This window comes from Hibiscus syriacus, unplaced genomic scaffold (assembly GCF_006381635.1).
Source record: "Hibiscus syriacus cultivar Baekdansim isolate YM2019G1 unplaced genomic scaffold, ASM638163v2 tig00111105_pilon, whole genome shotgun sequence".
NCBI lineage: Eukaryota > Viridiplantae > Streptophyta > Magnoliopsida > Malvales > Malvaceae > Hibiscus > Hibiscus syriacus.
In genome coordinates this window covers 5189052-5211689 of record NW_024062987.1, presented here as the reverse complement: position 1 = coordinate 5211689, position 22638 = coordinate 5189052, and the positions used below count along the sequence as shown (strand labels likewise).

Sequence of the window (22638 nt, the reverse complement as noted above, 5' to 3'; positions counted from 1 at the left end):
TCTACGTGTAGCCTTGCAAGCTGAAAAACAAAACATCATCCATTTCTCCACAAAAAAAAAAAAAAAGCAAAAGGTAGTCTGAAATAGTATGATTAGTGTATTGTATAATTGGGTTTGATTCAAATATATAAAAGAATTTATATTCTAATCTAAAGCTTTATTATGTTGATTGTATAATTGAAACTTGTAATAGAATTATCTTTTGATCTTCTTCAACTTTCCCCATGCCATGTTCTGCTTAAAATTTCGAAGTCCGTCGTATCTTCTTTAAATGATTTTGGTTTGAGGTGGCAAAAGTTTCAGAACTCGTCCTCTTTTCACCAACTTTTTTGGATAAAAAAGTCAAGCTCTTTCGCCATGCCTATTAATACATTATTGCTTTCCGAAAGAAATTCAACGTTGCATTAAAACAAATCTGAATCGAGTCTTAATTTGGATCTGTTCTCATGAATACTATCAAGAACAACAAATCCAATGTACACGATGTTATTAAGTGTTCTTAACACGGCTTAATATTATGATTAGTTCATCTCTAATTAAATGTGTAATTATACATCTGCATTTAATCTTAAATCCAACTTCTAAACAGATCCATTCTTGTATTGTTTTGTTAAGCTACAAGTCAGAGTTTATGGATTGTGGTTGTTAAAATTTAAACACCGATTTGACCAAGTTTGAATGCCGTCATTTTCATTTGTATTTATTTAATTTCATTAAAACATTATTAGCTATCTGACGATGTCACTTTCATATCATATTAAAATTCCACCATATTCATTTGGTGGGTGAAATTCATCATTGATCTAAAAGATATTGTTTTTAACTTGGATTAAATTATTTTTAATGAAGGTTATTCTTTTAAAAATATCGATTCTGGCTTACGGCAAAAAGCGAAAATATAATAAATTTTGTTTTATTAAGTAAATTCGCATACAATTATATTAGAAGGGTAAAAAATGTAATAAATGGATAGTTTTTTTAGATGCAAATAAAAAATTCTAAAAACAATATTTTTATAAAAGAATTATTTTTGGAGAGTTGTGTTTTTAAAGCCATTTTGTATTCTAATTTTTTTTTCAAAAAAATATTTTATTTGATTTTAAAATTAATAAAAACTGAAAATTACAATTTAACTAAAAAAATACTCGAGGGAATAACCACCCCATTATAAGTGTAGTTTGGTCAGTGTCTCTCAACAACATTGTCTTTAATGCTAAAACCTAAGTTGTCTCCTCTGCACTTATTGATATTAGGTATGCTTTTTGACATTCAGGTCATGTGCATTGTGGAATACAAGATCAAATTCCACGTTACCCATAAACGGGCGGACATTCAGGTAACCGAACCTGTTATGCTTTTTTGACAAAATTTCTAACTAGGGGTAAATGAAGATAGCGTTTGACGAACTGTTTATCGAATATGAACTAAAAATTTATGTTCATTTAATAAATTAACGAACACGAATAAAGGTGTGTTCAGTTTGTTTATGTTCACGAACAAGCTCGTTTATCAACTCGTTAATTTATGTTCATGAACAGATTCGTTTACCCGAATCTCCTTTTCCTTTTATTTTTTACGCTTTAAATAATGGTGAAGATAATGATTAAATAGAACACAAAAATAAAAGTTATATTTTAAACTATGAATTTTAAAGAGTTTAAGCACCAGTGATGTAATTTTATCATTTTTTAGCTTTCAAATGAAATTAAAAATGGAATATATAAACAAATGATAAACAAATACTAAAACAACGTTAAACTAACACTAAATGAACGCTAAACGAACATGTTCATGAACATATAAACAAACTTGTTCGCGAACACTAAGCGAACATGTTGATGAATATATAAACGAACACGTTCATGAACAATAAATAAATGAATAAAAACACCTTTAAAAATGAATAAATGAACATGAACACGATATTGAAGATTTAAACGAACACGAACTGAACACCTTCAAAAATAAATAAACGAGCATGGACATAACTTTATTCGTTCAAACTCGGTTCATTTAGACCCCTATTTCTAACATATCTGTTTGACATTCACTGGTAAATAACCTCCATCTGCGGGCATTATCCTATCTAGAAAAGCTTGTGCCACAATCCACTCACAACAAATTACATCACATCATCAAACCATATTGATACGGATTATTTATTTTAATTTCGTAAATAAAATTTACCATTTTCAGTGCATGCGTATGAAAAATATTTATCAAGACTTGTTCCTTAACAAAGTTTTCATCTACTCCAAGACTTGTTATTTAGTAAAAAAGTTCATTAGCCAAGACTTGTTCTTTAACCAAGTGTTCCCTAATAAAAATACACTCTTAATGAACTAAATAATTGAACTATATAATAAATTCTATACAGGGACGTACTTATGATATTATGTTAGAGATAAACTTATAATATTTTAAGGAGTAAATTTAGAAAATTTTAAATAATAAAAATAGATTATTAATAAAAATATATATAAAATATACGATAATTTAAAATTTTCAAAAAACGATAGTCTCCAATGACCCCTAATAACTATCACCTGCTCTGTATATTATAATACAGACGATAAGTAGTCCAAATTTGCAATATCTTAGTTAATCATAAATCTGAAGTCATCACCAAATCATAAAGACTTAATAAAGATATAATAAAGATATTGTTTGGGCCATGGCATTGACAAAATTGCTACCGACAGCACTGCTCTTCTTTACAAATTGATGTCCAACACCTCACCAAGTAAGTCCTTGAAAGAACATATCTTTACAGACAAAAAACGCGTTGTAATTTGATAAGTATCATATATTTACTCATTAAAGAATCTGTCAAATAATGTTGTTATAAACTTAAATTATTCGTTTCCGACCAAAAGTAAAATAAAAAAAACCGCCATGCACATTGGTTGAAATTGTCTACGTGTTAGGCAACCTGCCCCGGAGTGTGAATTAGCCTTTCGAGAACGTCATTAAGTTCTCTATATAAAGCAATGGTTTCCCCACAGTTCTGTCTTCAAGCCAAAACATAGTTTCAGTGTCGTGTTCTCTACGTAATTTCAATGGCGCCTGCTGGTTCATGTTATTTTTCTCTGACTCTGTGTCTTGTCCTTGTGTGTTTTCAAGGAAGCACAGATGCTCAACTTTCGACCAATTTTTACGCAAAAACATGTCCCGAGTTGTTTTCAACTGTGAAATCAACCGTTCACTCGGCTATCATGAAAGAGGCCCGAATGGGTGCTTCTCTGCTTCGCTTGTTCTTCCATGACTGCTTTGTCAATGTAATATTTTCTTCTTCAAGTTACGATTTTTTAGTAATATTTTTCTTGGGGAACATGGCATCACTGTTTGACTCATGTCCAAAAGAAGTTAAAATAAGAAGGGACCAAGTTGACTTCTGTTATATCTAATAACTTTGACTTTTATAGGGATGTGATGGATCGGTGCTACTGGATGACACATCTTCCTTCACGGGAGAGAAAAATGCCGTCCCGAATCGGAACTCGGCCCGAGGATTCGATGTGGTAGACGACATCAAGTCGGCGGTTGAGAAAGTTTGCCCCGGTGTAGTTTCATGTGCTGATATCTTGGCTATTACTGCCAGAGACTCTGTTAAAATCGTAAAACTCCTAACGTTTCGTTCAACCGTTTCTTATTCGTTCAAGGTTTCTTCTTAATCAAGTAATTGAACAGAACATCCATTTTGTTTTGTTGTCAGCTCGGAGGCCCCAACTGGGACCTGAAACTCGGAAGGAGAGATGCAAAGACTACAAGCCGGGCTGCTGCTAATAACGGCATTCCTCCTCCGACTTCGAACTTGAATCGACTCATCTCTCGGTTCAATGCTCTCGGACTTTCCACCAGGGACTTAGTCGCTTTATCCGGTTTGTCCTCTCTACTCGTCTTGTCTTGAATTTTATCGAAATCTGTTCGTATTGGTACTTTATGGTAAATGTTGTTATAATTTAGGGGGCCACACAATTGGACAAGCAAGGTGCACATCATTCAGGGCACGCATATACAACGAGAGTAACATTGACCGCTCCTTCGCTCAAACAAGGCAGAGAACCTGTCCGAGAGCAACAGGCTCAGGCGACAACAACTTGGCACCGCTCGATATCCAGACTCCCACATATTTCGACAACAACTACTTCAAGAACCTGGTCAACCAGAGAGGTCTACTACACTCCGATCAACAGTTGTTCAACGGCCGTGGCTCCACCGATTCAATCGTCCGGGGTTACAGCAAAAACCCGGGATCATTCAGCTCTGATTTTGTTGCTGCCATGATCAGGATGGGAGACATTAGTCCCCTCACTGGATCAAGGGGAGAAATCAGGAAGAACTGCAGAAGGGTTAATTAATTGATGCACTGCTGCTTAATTTGGTTCTTAATAACAAAGATACAAATAGTGTGGTATCAGTTAAGATTATGCATTTGAGATTGTGTTTTAAATGTTTTCCAAATTGTTGAATGTCTTGGGCCCTGTTGCTGAGACTTTTACAATAATAAAATAAGAGACTAAGAATTGAATTATTTCCCCTTCTTATTCTAAAATTTTCAAATTACTCTTGTTCTAAAAGTTACAATGTCAAAAACAATTATAAAAGTTACTATCTATTTATGATTTATATTAACAAATTTACTGATTAAAAGGTTGTTGACAATTTAATAAGGCGTTGGAATTAAATTTTAGAGGGGTTTAATTGGTAAACAATAAAACATCTACAGTGTAATTGCAATATTATCCCAAGGACCGAAACAAAATATTTGTAACATATAGCAAATTGGGATATGTTATCGAAGACCCACGAACCCAATGGCATTCCACTATCAGAATGAAGTGATCACAATTTGCTTATTATTTTTAGGGTAAACTATACAGTTGGCCACTTAATTATTTAATACTTTTACTTTTGTCACCAATCTTTCAATTTTATCAATTACACTACATAATTATTTTTTTTTTTAATTAAGTCACTAACCATTGACGAAAATGATGACGTGACAGTTAAAAGAATTGACATAATTTTACTTTGTTGATATATTTTCAATAATTGGGAAGTGGAAGGGAGTTGCAGAGAACTGGTAGTGAAGGATGCAGAAAAAGATGTGGGGCAAAGGTTGAGAAAGTGTGATAGTTTTCGAAATTCGGTGACAATTGCATATCCAGATGGGGATATTTATTTCACACAGTATTCGCATGGTGGAGAAGGGTCAGCTTCTATTTCTGGTGCTAGCGGGCAGAAGGATGTTGCGGAAGACACTGGTGGTGGTGGATGAGGGTTTACCTGGAGGAAAGATGTTTCATTTTTAAGCGAGTATGGTGATCCCTTGTGTGCCATTTTATCCGACCCTGTAACGTAAGTAACTATAACTGTTGAAAGAATGGTTGGTATATGGTTTGATTGCTTACTTTGTTGTTGGATTTGATGAGATATATTTAGTTGGTTAGTGATTATTTGGTTTAACATCTTTATATGTATTAACCAATATTCAAATTCTACCAATATCTGTTGTTGCCTTGGATTTCGAGCTGCATGGAAGTTGATATTAGTAATATTGGTTACTACAGAGAGTAATGCATGTATAGGAAACTAGTAGGACTATGGAGAAATATGCTCTCTTTTATCTGAAATTGTTTTATAGTTTTTTACGGCTTCCATTTGTCTTTGTATTTTTCTTTTAGTGGTGCATTGATGTTCAATCCTTACCTATGAACAAATTTTTACTTACAGAAAGAAGGGAAAAGGAAATGTTGGAGTGATGTTTTCCCCCATTTATTTTTTTAAAAATTTTCAGAGGAGCTCTCATGGATGATGCGATGATATTACCTTGTGGATATTCCTTTGGTGCTGTTGGAATACAACATGTTCTTAGAATGGCGAGTTATTGATGAATTTATTTATAATATTTGATCTTTAAACATGATGGTTATCACTTGGTGAAGTTGTGACATGCTTCAAAGATTTTTTTTATTGGTCAGTTTTAGAGTTTAAATCACTGGAAATGATCAGTTTAATTCCAATATAAGCAATTTTCTATATGCTCTATGCTCCCATATATTTTTATTAAGTTATGTTCCCAATCTGTGAATTAGTTTCTTTTCACAGGCAATATAGTTGCCTCACATTACCATTTGGGTAGAAGTTTTTACATTCTCACTAATACGTTGAGAGAATGATGATGCAACTCACGTTTACAAATATGTTGAGAGAATGATGATGTAACTCACATGAATGAAGAGAGTGTGTGTAGTGTCATGCATGTACATGCAGCCCATGTATAGAGAAGTTCTAGAAGTTAAATTGGTATGAGATTATTAGTTAGTTAGGTTGTTTTTGTATTGTTGTATATAAACAGCAGTGTTGTATGTTGTGAGTATGCGTGTAATCCAATCAAGAAAATAAAGAACTTGCTTGTTTCTTCTTGAAACGTTTTCTTCAACATTCCAACATGGTATCAGAGCAAACAACCAATAATATGGTATGATAACACCAGTGCAATTGCATTAAGTGCTAATCTAATATATCATTCACAATCCAAACATGTAGACTTAGATGTGTACTTTGTTAGGGAAAAGCTGCAAATCAACTATGTGTGAGCTATGTTCCAGCAACTCATCAAGTTGCTGACGGTTTGACTAAACCCTTAACAAAAACTACCTTTGCTAGTTTTCGTGACAAAGTGAATGTCTGTTTATTTGCTGAAGAAGGAAAGAAGCAGGGAAAATGTTGAGAGAATGATGATACAGCTCACGTGAATGAAGAGTGTGTGTGTAGTGCCATGCATGTACATGCAGCCCATGCATAGAGAAGTTCTAGAAGTCAATCTAGAAGCTAAGCTGTTATGAGGTTGTTAGTTAGGTAGTTGTTGTATTGTTATATATAAATAGCAGTGTTGTATGTTGTGAGGTATGCGTGTAATCCAATCAAGAAAATAAAGAACTTGCTTGTTTCTTCTTGAAACGTTTTCTGCAACATTCCAACATAACCGTGAAATTTCAATTTCGGTTCAGGCCATGGTTAAAGTATTGTATCCTAGGTGCATTATAGATAATAGGCATAGTTCTAACTTCTAACTTCTAAATTTTCCATTTTTTTGTTCTTTAATTGCTAGTTTACTTCCACTATAATTTGTTAGTCTGCCATACGAGTACGTGATAATTTGTTCAAAGCAATTTAACCTAAATCTTGCTTGCCAGCTTATTTAACTAGCAGTTGCTGTTAACTGCCTAGTCAGTCTACACCCAGTCATTTGTTAACAATTGTTGTTACAGTATATTAACTGTGATATTATTAATGCATTATCAGAAAGTTTGCTACACTTGTTCGCAGTCAGTTTCGGAGGCATCAGCGGCCCCAAATCTTTGTAAGTAATATTCTTCTGTTACAAAGTAAAATATTTCTCTCCTGTGATGTTGAATCTCAATTATAGTTTTGTGATCTCTCTTTTATACTGTCTTACTTTAGATGAAAACTTCTCTCAATAAAACCTAGGATTCCTGGTTGCACAGTGATTCTCTCTATAGATGTTAATGGTATTTGATATAATTTGGATGAAGGGGCAAACATGTTTGTCATAACCATTTTTAGGTGGAACAATTAAATATTATTTTTAAAAACAATTATGACTTTAATTTGGAAAAATGGGTGATTTTGCATTGATTTGAATAAAATTAAAAAGAGTCGCCATCAACCTTTGGGTTAGGTAGGTCGAATACCTAAAAACGTCTTTTAAAACAATTTTAAGAAAAATCATTTTTTAAGACAAGATTCGGTCTGCGTTACCAAAGATTCATTTAAATGGATTCGGGAGTCGATTACGTGCGGGGAAGGGTAAACACCCCCACAACGCCCAAAATTGGTACTGTGTCGCTTACACATTGTCATAATGGTGGAAATTACAAATCGAATATAAAGTTAATTTATGATCCATTTATCGAACATTAATTAATTTGCTTCGAATTATTTAATAGAGAAAATTCTTTAACTCGAAAGGAAATCTTGAAATTAGCAATCCTCCATCGGGACAACTAACTCGAACTATTTCTCATTCGTAAAAGAATATTCTATCATTGATTATGTTAAAAATACAAATCGAATATAATTAAAAACAATGTTTACATACGAATAAATTGATTAACTAAAAACGTGAATTGAATACAAATTAAAAATTTTGAAATTTACATTCACATAAATAAAGTAAATTGTCATTTAAAATAACACACATTGCATCGTTTGAACAAATTTATTAGCAAAATATACTCGACTTATTTCAAGTTTCTATGTCGTTAAAATGCCGTACCAGATCACACCACTTCGATCAAGTGGTACTTTCCACGCTCATTCTACGCATACATGTTCTTGAAAGTATTCTAATAATATTAACAAATAAATAAAACCAAGGAAATGAGCACGATTAAAAAATAAATAAAACATGTACGATAACTAGAACCAATAATATATATGTTCACAAATAACTACATTATATAAATATTCATACATAAAGGACTAAAGTAAACTAAGATGAAATTACAAATCCAAATATAAATATAAATCAAATAAACACATAGGATAATTTCGGGGACTAAAATGACAAAACATGAACTTACATGGCTAAAATAGTAAAACAGAAAGTTAAAGGAATAAAATAGCATAATCATGAATTTAGGACTAAACTGAAACAAATAGAAACTTAGGGACTACAACAATAATTACAAACAAATCAGAACCCAAGTAGCAAATGTTAAATAATACAAATATTGAAATGGAAATAACCCAAAAATGATGATAAAGGATTAAAATGACATAAAAGTAAACATACATGCTACATTCCATATTTAACACAAAATAACCAACAGTGACCAAAACAAAAATTCATAAATTCTGTAGCCAAATTTGAACATCAAAGAAAATACACAAAACACAAGATTGGTGACTAAAATGAAACTATTACAAACATTGGGACCAAAGTCAAGTATGACCATAATAATATTACCTTTAATAATGGGACTAAAATAAGATATATATATAACTGCAGAATACAATGTACAAATTTATAAAAATATTAGCAACAGAAGATCTAGTGACCAAAATACAAACTATATGAACATGGTATACAAAAATACAAATATAAACTGTAAGAGTGACCAAAATGTAACATGCATAAATATTAAGGCCAAATTAAAATATCAACAGAAACATAGAGGGCCGAACAGTAATTAAATCAAATAATAAACAGTGACTAATATAAAATATTTATAAATTTAATGTTCAAATTCGAATATACACAAAAATGATAACATATAAGAAATCAGGACTTAAATAAAAACAACTAAAAGTAGATGCCCGAAATAAAAATTCACAAAGTTTCATTCATGGCTAAAATGAGATGTTGCAAACCAGGAGGGACCTAAACTATGATTTACCCCCCCAAACCTTGAAGAAACACGCGTAAGTTTACAAAGATGCGAGGACCAAATAGGCTATTTACCCCTTTGATGCTGAAACACGCATACCCTGACCCCTTAAAACGGCGTCGTTTTGGTTCAATTATAACCCAAAATAAGGGTTTCGAAACCCTTACCTTTCTCATTCTCAGCCGTGCCCCAAAACCAAAGAGGAGAGAACTCTCTCCCTCCCAAACTGTTCTTCCTGTTTCCTCTTGCTTCCTCGCCGTAACAAGAAAACAGAGGCTCCCCGGCCACCGTAACGGTGGCCATGGGGAGCAAATCGACCCCTAAAGACCCTCAAATTAAAACCCCAAACTTAAATCACCCAAAACCCAAGCCCCTCACTCTAGACCTAAAAACCAGTGGTTACCTTCAAACCTCGGTGACCTTGGCTCGGTGAAGACCCCGGCTATGACTGCTTGAAAGGTAACCTTTCGATCCTCTCCCTTTTCCTTTCCTCTGTTTTTTTAAATTTCGAATGCTCTCCCCTTTTGTTTTTTTTGGTTCCCCGAATACCCCCCCCTCTCCTTCTTCTCTTTGGTCCTTTATCCTTCCTTTTTGCTTGTTGGATTCTGTTGAGATGATGATGTCTAGGAATAGGGGAAATTATGGGTTGTTGATTTAGGGTGACCAATTTCCCGATTTACCGGGATTTAGGCATTTTATATTTTAGGGTTTGGATATATATATATTTTTTCTGATTTGGGTTGATTTGGGACTGATGGGGTTGCTGTGGTTTACTGTAGATGACGATGGTGGCGCGGGAACGGCGGCTGGACCATCGGAGTGGAGCGAGACGGGCCGGAACAGTGACGGCGGCGCGGCTGTCCATGTGTTGTTGCTGGCGGCGGCTGGATGATTTAGGGTTTTGAAACCCTAATTACTTGGGCCAAATCCAGGCCTGGTTTGAGTATTGGGCCTGAACCGGGTCTTGTTGGGCCTTGTTGTATTGGGCTTTGGCCTGCAAATATGTAAAATGTAATATTAATAATATATAATAAATAATAATAATAATAATAATAAATAACGATAAAAAACCCGGGCAAAAACGGGTGTCTACAGCTGCCCCTCTTTGCACATTCTTGTGTTAACAAGAATAGGGCAAAGATGATAAGACAACACGTTTTTGTCTGGTTCTCTTCCATTTATACATAGAAATTGGATAATATTGGTTGTTGGGGACGACACTGCTCATACATGATGAAGAGTTCTGGTCGTCTAAAAGTGATAACACGGTTCCTACGTGATGAGGACGGCTGGTTATCTATGGTTGACACGGCTCCTACGTGATGAGGAGATCTGGTCTGGGGAATGGCACGGCTCATACGTGATGAAGAGTTCTGGCCATCTAAAGGTGATAACACGGTTCCTACGTGATGAGGACGGCTGGTTATCCATGGTTGACACGACTCCTACGTGATGAGGAGATCTGGTCTGGGGATGACACGGTTCCTATGTGATGAGGACTACTGGCCATCTTAGGAATAATGGTTTCAAGGGAGACCAACTCAAAGATGTGTTTCAGTAGAAACAAACTCAAAAATTGAATTTTGATAAAAATTATCTCAAGGGAGACAAAATTCGTTTCAAGAGAAACGATCTCAAAGATAGCATTTAAAGGGAATTGTCTCAAATGAGACAAAATTTGTTTTTAAGGGAAACGTTCTCAAAGATGTTTATTTTGTTTCAAGGGAAACAGATTCAAAGATGGTAATTTTTGTTTACAAAGAAACAAACTCAAAGATTTTTTTCAAAGAAACTGTCTCGAGAGACATAAAATTTTGTTTCCAAAGAAAGAGATTCAATGATTTTTTTTTTTTTTTTTTTTTTTTGAAAAGACATTGTCATAAGAGACAAAACTTTGTTTTTCAGAAAATGGTATCTTAGTGAGACAAAATTTTGTTTCCAGAGAAATAGACTCAAAGATTTTTCTTCAAAAGAAATTGTTTTAAGGTATAAAACATTGTTTCCAGAGAAACAAACTCAAAGATGATCTTGTTTTAAGAGAAAATGTTTCAAGAGAAAATGTTTCAAGTGAAACGACTCAAAAATGGTTTTATTTTAAGTGAAACAAACTCAAAGATTTTGTATTTCTAGAGAAACTGCCTCAAGGGAGTCAAAATTTGTTTTAATAAAAACAATCTCCAAGGTGGGTAGTTTTAAAAGAAGTTGTCTCGAAAATTTTTTTTTTTTTTTTTTTTTTCAAAGGAAACAAACTCAAAGATTTTTTTTTCAAAAGAAATTGTCTTTAAGAGATAAAATTTTGTTTCAAAAGAAACAGATTCAAAGATGGATTACATCTTAAGTAAGACCAAATTTGTTTCAAATGAAACAATCTCAAAAGTTAGTTTTTAATTAGAAACTGTCTCAAGAGAGACAACATTTGTTTTTAAAGAAATAGACTCAAAGATGATTTTGTTAAGAGAAACAAACTCAAAGATTTTCAAAATGAACATATTCAAAGATTTACTTCAAGAGAAACTGTCTCAAGAAATACAAAATTCATTTTAAGAGAAACAGATTCAAAGATTTTTTTCAAAAGAAATTATCTTAAGAGAGACAAAATTTTGTTTCAAAAGAAACAAACTCAAAGATTTTTGTTTCAAAAAAATTGTCTCAAGAGAGACAAAACTTTGTTTCAGACTCAGAGATTTTTCACGAAATCGTCTCAAGAGAGACAAAACTTTGTTTCAAAATAAATAGACTCAAAGATTTTTTTCAAAAGAGACAACTCAAAGATATTTATTCAAAAGGAACAAACTCCAAGATTTTTATTCAAAAGGAACAAACTCAAAGATTTTTTTCAAGAGAAACTGTCTCAAGAGAGACAAAAATCGTTTTAAAAGATTCAAATATTGTCGATTTTGGAAATAATCTCAAAGGTGTTTTCAAAAGTGTTTATTTTGTTTCAAATGAAACAATTTCAGGATTTGTTAAAAGGGGAAACTGTCTCGTGCGAGACAAATCAGCTTTGAAAATCTCAAGTGATATTAATTTTGCTTTAAGTACAACAACCTTGAAATTTGTATTATGAGAGAAAATGATGTCTCAAGCGAGACGAAATTTGCTTTAAGATATAGTCTCAAATGAGACAAAATTTGTTTTTAGAGAAATTGTCTCAAGCGAGACAAAGTTTGTTTTTGAGAAAACGATCTCAAAGTGAGATCAACTTTGTTTAATGTGAAACAAATTCGAAATTTGGATCTCAAAGGGAAAAGGTCTCAAGCGAGACGAAATTTGTTTTGAAAGAAACAACAATCTAAGGTGAGATTAATTTTGTTTTAAGTGAATCAAATTCAAAATTTGTATCTCAAAGGAAAAATGTCTCAAGCGAGACGCAATTTGTTTTAAAATTCTCAAAATTTATGGAAAATGTCTCAAGCGAGACATAATTTGTTTTAAAGAGAAAGTTGTCTCAAGCGAGACCAAATAAAATTTGTTTTTAAGAAAACTATCTCTAGTGAGACGACACTTTGTTTTTTTTTTAAAGAAAATAATCTCAATAGCTCAAAGTTTGTCTATTGATTCCTGCATGTTGAGGAAACGTCTTCAGAAGATCTGATTGTTGACTTCAGGAAGCCAAATATGTGGATTGCATTGTTCTTTCAGGTTGAAAACATCTGGTTATTTCCGAGCTCTTATTTCCTGAAAAGATCAGAATGATGCACTTTTGACTAACTATCTTGGATGTTATGATAGATGTCAATATGAAATTTATTTGATTTTTTTTTGTCCTCAAGTGAGGAGAAAAATGTCTTTAATACACATGATGATAAATGTTTGATACAAATTTTATGTATCATGTATGTATGTGTATGTATGTATGTATGTGTATGTATGTATGTATGTGTATACTTTTCTCGATCTAAAAGGAGAATGATCGCGAGAGCAGTCTTCACTCTATCATTGATTCAACTTGTCCGTATTTCCACCAATGTGTACTCTTACAAACCTTGACCTGAGACCATTTGTTTATTCCATCCAATTTTGCCCTAAAATTTAGCTTCTTTTGCCCCAGCTTCGATCTTGAGCTTCAGATAGATATTATTTGTTGAATTCCAAGATATTTCCACCAGAGAGATTATCTTGTTTGAAAATGTTTTTCTTCTTCTTGAATTTTCAAAATTTTGAAAAATATTGCCTCCTTCTAAGTTTCACAATTGAAGCCAATCATAAAACATGAATTCATTGGATATCAAAAGAATCAAATGCTCTTTTAATCATTGATAGTTACAAATCTTTGACAAATATCAAGATCGACATGTGGGTTTAGAGGTTGGCTACCTAAATTCTAAGGTGTGTTCCATCCATTGGTCCTCATGAAGGTAATGACATACCCCTTTTTCTTGATTTGGCATTTTAATCGAAGGCGAACAAAATGACACCACTAGCATAGTCACTTGCTAAACTCTTTAGAACACTTTTGTTTCAGTTCTCTGAAATCTTCAATTTGTTCAAGTTTCGTAGACTTACCTAGTCAAGGTAGTGCAGAAATATCGGTCTAAAAATGAGAATTCTGAGTGCTCGTGAAGTCGACTATAACAGGCGTTCCTCAACTCCCTTAGTCCATATTCACCGAAACTCCTTATTTAGTAAATTTGATTTAATTTGCCATTGTTTGGCTAGCTGAATTCAGCTTTATTGTACATATATTTTATAATTGCCTTTATCAGGCTAGCTGAAGGATTCATGTCGTCACAAAGTCTTCGACTTGACAACCACAGTGGAGCATACACCGGATTGCCAAATACCCGATCAATGTCATGGTTTGAATGTACTCTATTCATAAAGCCAGGGCTTTCGAGTTTCCTCTATTACCAATTGCTTTAGCGGAATAGCTCAGCCTTATTGTATACATATATATATGTTTTTGTTTGTTTGTTTACGGATTCCATTTCTTAAGCTCGCTGAGGACAACCTGTTATAGTCTCGGTGTTTGTTGAAGGTCAGAAAATCTCATCGTTAGAGTTCAATTCCCAAGCAACTGACCTAAACTAGATTCATCTACTTGACCATTCCATCTGAGAAGATTATGATCATCATTGAACGTCATAAACAGAAATAATAACCAATTAGTTTTGCAATCTCATGTGCTAGTTGCCCCATTTTATCCGCTCCTAACACATACCTGAATGCCAAACCCTTTGATTGACTCTTTATGTGAACAGAAAACTAGCTCGGTCCCTGCAAGAAAATGGTATGTATTCTGGTGTACCTCTGGATTAGGATCAAGGGGTCATTGTTTTGCAGGGTTCAATCTTGTCATTTGTCAAAGATTTACAACCTCAATTATTAAAATGCTTTTAATTAAAATGATATTCAAAGAATTCAAGATTAAAATTTGCTCATTGTCATTTTTTCAAAAGGAAGTATTTTATTTACAATGTTCGAACATCAAGTGACTTACAAAAATTTAAACATGAGAAGAACAAAAGAAAAACAAACTCAAACAAGATGTCATGCATGAGAATGCAACAAAATCTCCTGATGGATGCCCCGACCGACTTCCGATCAGAATGCCCCATTACACATTGAACGTTAATGTCCTTGAATCGATCAGATCTTGGACCTTGCACTTTAATGCCCTACAATTCTCAGTGGTATGCCCTGAGATCCCAATATGATAGCTGCATATGGCATTAATATCATGGCCTTCAGGATATGGGTCAGTTCTTGGTTTGGATTGAACTGGAATCACCAGGTTGTTCTCAATTAGAGCTGGGAGCAATTCCTCATATGTCATCGGAATTGGATTGATGCATGTCTTTTTACGAAAAACATTATGAGACACGGTCCCCATATTAGTTAAATCCACTAGACTGACCTCAGCTCTTTCCTCAATGTCAGCATGGCTAGTACCACATATCTGGCCATTATTAATAGCTCTTTCAATCATTTCTCCACACATGACAATGTCAGAGAAACTCTTAGTGGCAACCCCTATCATGTAGTCGATATAAGGAGACTGTAATGTATCTATGAATAGAGTGATGAACTCTCTTTCAATCATTGGTGGATGTACTTGAGATGCAATATCCCTCCATCGTTGTGCGTACTGTCGAAAACTCTCATAATTCTTCATCCCCATATTCTGAAGCATTGTTCGATCGGGGGCCATATCAATCATGTGCTTGTATTGGCCCAGAAAAGCACTAGCCAAATCCCTCCAGGAGCGGACTTGAGAACGACTCAGTTGGTGGTACCACCTTGAAGCGGGTCCAATCAAACTGTCTTGAAAGCAGTGGATCAACATCTGATCATTGTTAGTATATCCAGTCATTCTTCGAATAAACATCGTGAGGTGGGCATTGGGGCAACTGGTTCCCCTGTACTTTTCAAACTCGGGCATCTTGAATTTGGGCGGGAGCACCAAGTCGGGAACTAGTACTAGTTCTGTTGCATCCATCCCGTTGTGAGAGGTTTGTCCTCTCATTCCCTGAAATGTCTCTCTGCACCACTGTTTCAAATTCTCTGGGATCTCGTTCTTGGCTCTTCTCGTCGCTTGGTGACTAGGAATCCTGTTGGACGAGATAAGTGGTTGTGAATTAGCCTGTGCCTTCACACATTCAACTGTTTCACGGGTCAAGGAAATTTTCTCTCTGCCTTTTCCTTGGTTAAGCTCAGCCATTTTTGCTACCATTTGGCCAACTATGTCCTTTTGGTTTTGCAAGATACGATCCACGGTGGTCTTTTGCATCTGCTCCATTTTAACCTCCCACTCAGCTTGCATCTTTTGTAAACTCTCTTCTAGCTCTTTCTTCAGTTGCTCAAATTTTGCATCCATTCTCAATACTGTGTGAATGCAGTTGCACAGTTAGAAGTGTTTCCTTAAAGTTTCCCGCAAGGTATGATTAATGCATGTAACAATGCTTAAATGAATGTTGTGCAAAATGTAATGATGAAAATGCAGATGCAAAAATATTGATCCCAACGACGAATATTTTAGAACAAATTTTCACCAGAGACAAAAGTTTTCACATTACAAGACAGTCCCCTTTACAGACTTGACTTCGCTTAGATGGTGAGCCTGGAATGGATCACTGCTTCATATCGAATCTTCATCCTCAATAATGATGCCCCTCAAGCGCTCTGTAATCTGACTCCGTTAATACCTCGGCGATGCTGAAGTCAGTGCATCACTCTTCGATGAATAACGTCGGAACGATCATAAATAATAATCTACTGCTGAATTAATCCCCAGTCTTCAGTCTTAAATGTTGCACGATCTTCGAGCTCACTGCTTTGTCTCGGATCTTTGTATTTGGAACTGATGCCCCTAAAACATTCTGTAACCTAACTCTGTTAATACCCCAGTGGTGCGGAAGTCAGTGTGTCGCTCCTTGATAAATAGCGATGAAATGATCGTAGATAAAAATCGACTGCTGGATCACTCATCGGATCAGTGGCTCATCATTTTATTCTCGAACGTTGCACGATCGTCTTGAGCAAGTCTCCTTCTCGTACTCTGTGCATTTCTTTTTAGCCTTCGGTGCATGTCTGTGTACGCGACTGCTTGGTTGAAAACTTTTATCTCTTCTTGTGAAAATTTTCTCTCGAATATCCCCTTGCTGATCAACATTTTCGCATTATGTTATGATGATGCAATGTAAAGAAGAATGAAAAAACAAAAACAACAGAAAATAAATAAGTTAGTGCACACAAAGAAAATAAAAGAAATTAGTTAGTACAGGTAACACAATCGATATAGATAAAAGTGTTATTAAAAGATGAATATAACACCTACCCATCATGATATCTACCCGAGCATGCTTTCAATAGATAACAATCCTACCCGGACATGTTATCTACCCAAAATGAATAATTTCAAAAAATTGGTCCTAACCGCATGGTATCTAGTTCGCATGCTTTTATTCAAAAAGAAAACAAATTCTACGAAATTAAAACAAAAGATAAGGGTTTAGAAACACTCCTCCTTTGTGTACACCTAGTTTGGGCACCTACTGACGGACAGAGATTCGATATAACTATACCTAGGGTGGTCGTTCGACGGTTCACTATATGCTTGGTTTCGACTCTAACGGAAAAAAGGGACTCGAATTGTCCTTGATGTCGGTGCCCCCTTGGGCTGCCAGACCCTCAATCCTTACCCATTACAGGTTTCAAACGGACCGAGTTCAATTCGAGGGGATTCACTGCCTTATACCCATACGAGGAATAAATTCCTACGAAGGTATAAGGTATGTATCCCATGGGTTATTTGCTAAAACTCATACGAAGAATAAATTCTTACGAGAGTAAAGCATTCACCCCGACTAACTTGGATCGAAGCTCGTGTCTAGAGCTCATGTTATGTGAATGCACGTGATGTGTGTGAGGAGGAACGTACCTACCTTCGACCCAAAAGGAAAACAAAACAAGGAAAAAAATGATAAAATCTTGATAAAGCTGAAAGCCAAAAATAAAATGTTAGTATGACAAAAACGAAGCAATTAAAAATTTCAATAAACGGATCATAAGTTAACTATGTACTCAAACTTATAATTTCCACTAAGACGACAATGTGTAAGCGACCTACAGCTTGACTCTCTAAAAAAAGTCCCCAGCGGAGTCGCCAAGCTGTCATAACCATTTTTAGGTGGAACAATTAAATATTATTTTTAAAAACAATTATGACTTTAATTTGGAAAAATGGGTGATTTTGCATTGATTTGAATAAAATTAAAAAGAGTCGCCATCAACCTTTGGGTTAGGTAGGTCGAATACCTAAAAACGTCTTTTAAAACAATTTTAAGAAAAATCATTTTTTAAGACAAGATTCGGTCTGCGTTACCAAAGATTCATTTAAATGGATTCGGGAGTCGATTACGTGCGGGGAAGGGTAAACACCCCCACAACGCCCAAAATTGGTACTGTGTCGCTTACACATTGTCATAATGGTGGAAATTACAAATCGAATATAAAGTTAATTTATGATCCATTTATCGAACATTAATTAATTTGCTTCGAATTATTTAATAGAGAAAATTCTTTAACTCGAAAGGAAATCTTGAAATTAGCAATCCTCCATCGGGACAACTAACTCGAACTATTTCTCATTCGTAAAAGAATATTCTATCATTGATTATGTTAAAAATACAAATCGAATATAATTAAAAACAATGTTTACATACGAATAAATTGATTAACTAAAAACGTGAATTGAATACAAATTAAAATTTTTGAAATTTACATTCACATAAAATAAAGTAAATTGTCATTTAAAATAACACACATTGCATCGTTTGAACAAATTTATTAGCAAAATATACTCGACTTATTTCAAGTTTCTATGTCGTTAAAATGCCGTACCAGATCACACCACTTCGATCAAGTGGTACTTTCCACGCTCATTCTACGCATACATGTTCTTGAAAGTATTCTAATAATATTAACAAATAAATAAAACCAAGGAAATGAGCACGATTAAAAAATAAAATAAAACATGTACGATAACTAGAACCAATAATATATATGTTCACAAATAACTACATTATATAAAATATTCATACATAAAGGACTAAAGTAAAAACTAAGATGAAATTACAAATCCAAATATAAATATAAATCAAATAAAACACATAGGATAATTTCGGGGACTAAAATGACAAAACATGAACTTACATGGCTAAAATAGTAAAACAGAAAGTTAAAGGAATAAAATAGCATAATCATGAATTTAGGACTAAACTGAAACAAATAGAAACTTAGGGACTACAACAATAATTACAAACAAATCAGAACCCAAGTAGCAAATGTTAAATAATACAAATATTGAAATGGAAATAACCCAAAAATGATGATAAAGGATTAAAATGACATAAAAGTAAACATACATGCTACATTCCATATTTAACACAAAATAACCAACAGTGACCAAAACAAAAATTCATAAATTCTGTAGCCAAATTTGAACATCAAAGAAAATACACAAAACACAAGATTGGTGACTAAAATGAAACTATTACAAACATTGGGACCAAAGTCAAGTATGACCATAATAATATTACCTTTAATAATGGGACTAAAATAAGATATATATATAACTGCAGAATACAATGTACAAATTTATAAAAATATTAGCAACAGAAGATCTAGTGACCAAAATACAAACTATATGAACATGGTATACAAAAATACAAAATATATAAACTGTAAGAGTGACCAAAATGTAACATGCATAAATATTAAGGCCAAATTAAAATATCAACAGAAACATAGAGGGCCGAACAGTAATTAAATCAAATAATAAACAGTGACTAATATAAAATATTTATAAATTTAATGTTCAAATTCGAATATACACAAAAATGATAACATATAAGAAATCAGGACTTAAATAAAAACAACTAAAAGTAGATGCCCGAAATAAAAATTCACAAAGTTTCATTCATGGCTAAAATGAGATGTTGCAAACCAGGAGGGACCTAAACTATGATTTACCCCCCCAAACCTTGAAGAAACACGCGTAAGTTTACAAAGATGCGAGGACCAAATAGGCTATTTACCCCTTTGATGCTGAAACACGCATACCCTGACCCCTTAAAACGGCGTCGTTTTGGTTCAATTATAACCCAAAATAAGGGTTTCGAAACCCTTACCTTTCTCATTCTCAGCCGTGCCCCAAAACCAAAGAGGAGAGAACTCTCTCCCTCCCAAACTGTTCTTCCTGTTTCCTCTTGCTTCCTCGCCGTAACAAGAAAACAGAGGCTCCCCGGCCACCGTAACGGTGGCCATGGGGAGCAAATCGACCCCTAAAGACCCTCAAATTAAAACCCCAAACTTAAATCACCCAAAACCCAAGCCCCTCACTCTAGACCTAAAAACCAGTGGTTACCTTCAAACCTCGGTGACCTTGGCTCGGTGAAGACCCCGGCTATGACTGCTTGAAAGGTAACCTTTCGATCCTCTCCCTTTTCCTTTCCTCTGTTTTTTTAAATTTCGAATGCTCTCCCCTTTTGTTTTTTTTGGTTCCCCGAATACCCCCCCCTCTCCTTCTTCTCTTTGGTCCTTTATCCTTCCTTTTTGCTTGTTGGATTCTGTTGAGATGATGATGTCTAGGAATAGGGGAAATTATGGGTTGTTGATTTAGGGTGACCAATTTCCCGATTTACCGGGATTTAGGCATTTTATATTTTAGGGTTTGGATATATATATATATTTTTTCTGATTTGGGTTGATTTGGGACTGATGGGGTTGCTGTGGTTTACTGTAGATGACGATGGTGGCGCGGGAACGGCGGCTGGACCATCGGAGTGGAGCGAGACGGGCCGGAACAGTGACGGCGGCGCGGCTGTCCATGTGTTGTTGCTGGCGGCGGCTGGATGATTTAGGGTTTTGAAACCCTAATTACTTGGGCCAAATCCAGGCCTGGTTTGAGTATTGGGCCTGAACCGGGTCTTGTTGGGCCTTGTTGTATTGGGCTTTGGCCTGCAAAATATGTAAAATGTAATATTAATAATATAATAATAAATAATAATAATAATAATAATAATAAAATAACGATAAAAAACCCGGGCAAAAACGGGTGTCTACAATGTTGATAATGCAAAAACTTCCTATGGCCTGTGCTATGCATGCTCTTTTTTCTATGTATGGACATATTTATTTGTTTTCTTTGTGCTGATGTTCATTAGCAGCTCTCCGAGCGGCCGTGCTGGCATTTATTCGAGAAGAAGAGTTACAGTTCTACCGCACACCTAAAAGGAGGAAAGAGAGATTTGACCAGGTTTACCATTTTCATACCTCCTTTTGGTGTTGCTTTCTAAAGAACTATCTTCCAAGATTCTCTTTGCATTCTTTATATATTTTTTTGGTGCTTTGTTTTTATCTTGCTTTGTACTTGGCAACTCATAGTCAGGGTTCCCACTTCTGCATTTATTATCCCCAACACTGTTTTAACTCGTGTATTCCGTTTAGGATAAGAGTAACTATGGTGATCCACATATCATGGATCCTTCTAGGTATAGAGGTGTTCAGTCTCCATTTGCTGTGGCAGATCGGGTTATCATTAAGGTATATCTAGTGAGATCCCATGTATTTTTTTTTTCTGGTAACTCTTGTTTTAAATAGTTGAATTTAGTGACTGGAGATAGACTGATACAGGGGAACAAGAGGACGCCACCACGTTTCGTAGGACGAGAGGCTGTTATAACTACACAATGCTTGAACGGATGGTTAGTAACCGCCTTCTTTCCTCTTCCATGTTGACATGTTGTCGGTATAAGATTCCACATTACCTGTTCCTTATTGAAAATCCGATCATCCTTTTTCTTGCCGGAGTCTTTCGTTCTCACTATCTTAATGGTTGCAAAATCTAGACTGAGTCTATCAATTTGAATGTGATTATTAATTGTTGGCATAACTGAGAGTTTAGGTAAAGTAGGTTTAAAGGCGAAGTAGAAAGATAATCCGGTGCATTAGTGCTGGTATGATCGCACCCAGAAAGACAATCATTGTTGCTAATTACAATCTGCATTTTCAGGTATGGGGTGAAGACATTGGACAATGCAGTGTGTGTTAAGTTGCAGTATCGCTCACTTGCCAAAGTTGCAGATAACACTTCCTCAAAACCAATTTCTGGCAAGATGGGACCAAACTGGTTGTAGACCTGCAATTTATAGAATGATTGAGGGCAAGTGAGTGATACTTTGTTCCACGGCTGGTTCAAAATTTAACCCAACTCAAAATACTTTTCTGTGCCATTGTTATAGTGTTCCATGGAATGCATGAAAAGATGTTGAACCGACGTACATAACCATTTTGTTACATCATAGCAGTCTATAACATTTTCGGAGCCTTGAGTAAAAACTCAAAATTAGATCTTTATAGAATAGAAATATATTTGATTACTTTGAATAATTAATTTAATATTATAGAAAAATAATTAAATTTTGTCGAACATTATTTTCATTATTTTGTTAAGAAAACACATTAAATAGAAACTAAAAGAATTAAAAAATCGAATGTGGGTATGAATTATGATATGGAGCTTGATTTTGAATAATAAATATAAAATAAAGAATGACATTATTTTATTGTTAGATTGAGACTAGAGATAGTAAAAGAGTTAAAGATTTTGATAAATTGGAAAATGAGGTTTGTGAGAAAGAGACAAATATGATTAAATTTAATTCAAAATTAAATGAATTGACGAGATAGATGAAGAAAGGGATAAAATTGAGAATTT

The 22638-nt window shown here is 34.5% G+C and overlaps 2 protein-coding genes across 2 annotated transcripts; both read left to right on the top strand.

The window, feature by feature from the left end:
* The first annotated feature begins 3032 nt into the window (after nucleotides 1-3032).
* LOC120153727 (peroxidase P7-like) lies at nucleotides 3033-4534 on the top strand. The gene is made up of 4 exons (XM_039165627.1): nucleotides 3033-3278; nucleotides 3426-3617; nucleotides 3716-3881; nucleotides 3967-4534. The coding sequence occupies exons 1-4, from the start codon at nucleotides 3060-3062 to the stop codon at nucleotides 4359-4361; spliced, it is 972 nt and encodes a 323-aa protein (XP_039021558.1). The 5' UTR covers nucleotides 3033-3059; the 3' UTR covers nucleotides 4362-4534.
* Nucleotides 4535-5016: 482 nt separating this feature from the next.
* On the top strand, nucleotides 5017-22137 carry LOC120153903 (U-box domain-containing protein 62-like). Its single transcript, XM_039165766.1, has 7 exons — nucleotides 5017-5361; nucleotides 5801-5882; nucleotides 7312-7369; nucleotides 21089-21177; nucleotides 21369-21464; nucleotides 21545-21625; nucleotides 21934-22137. Exons 2-7 carry the CDS (start codon nucleotides 5811-5813, stop codon nucleotides 21970-21972), a joined length of 435 nt encoding a protein of 144 aa, XP_039021697.1. The 5' UTR covers nucleotides 5017-5361; nucleotides 5801-5810; the 3' UTR covers nucleotides 21973-22137.
* Nucleotides 22138-22638: the final 501 nt, after the last annotated feature.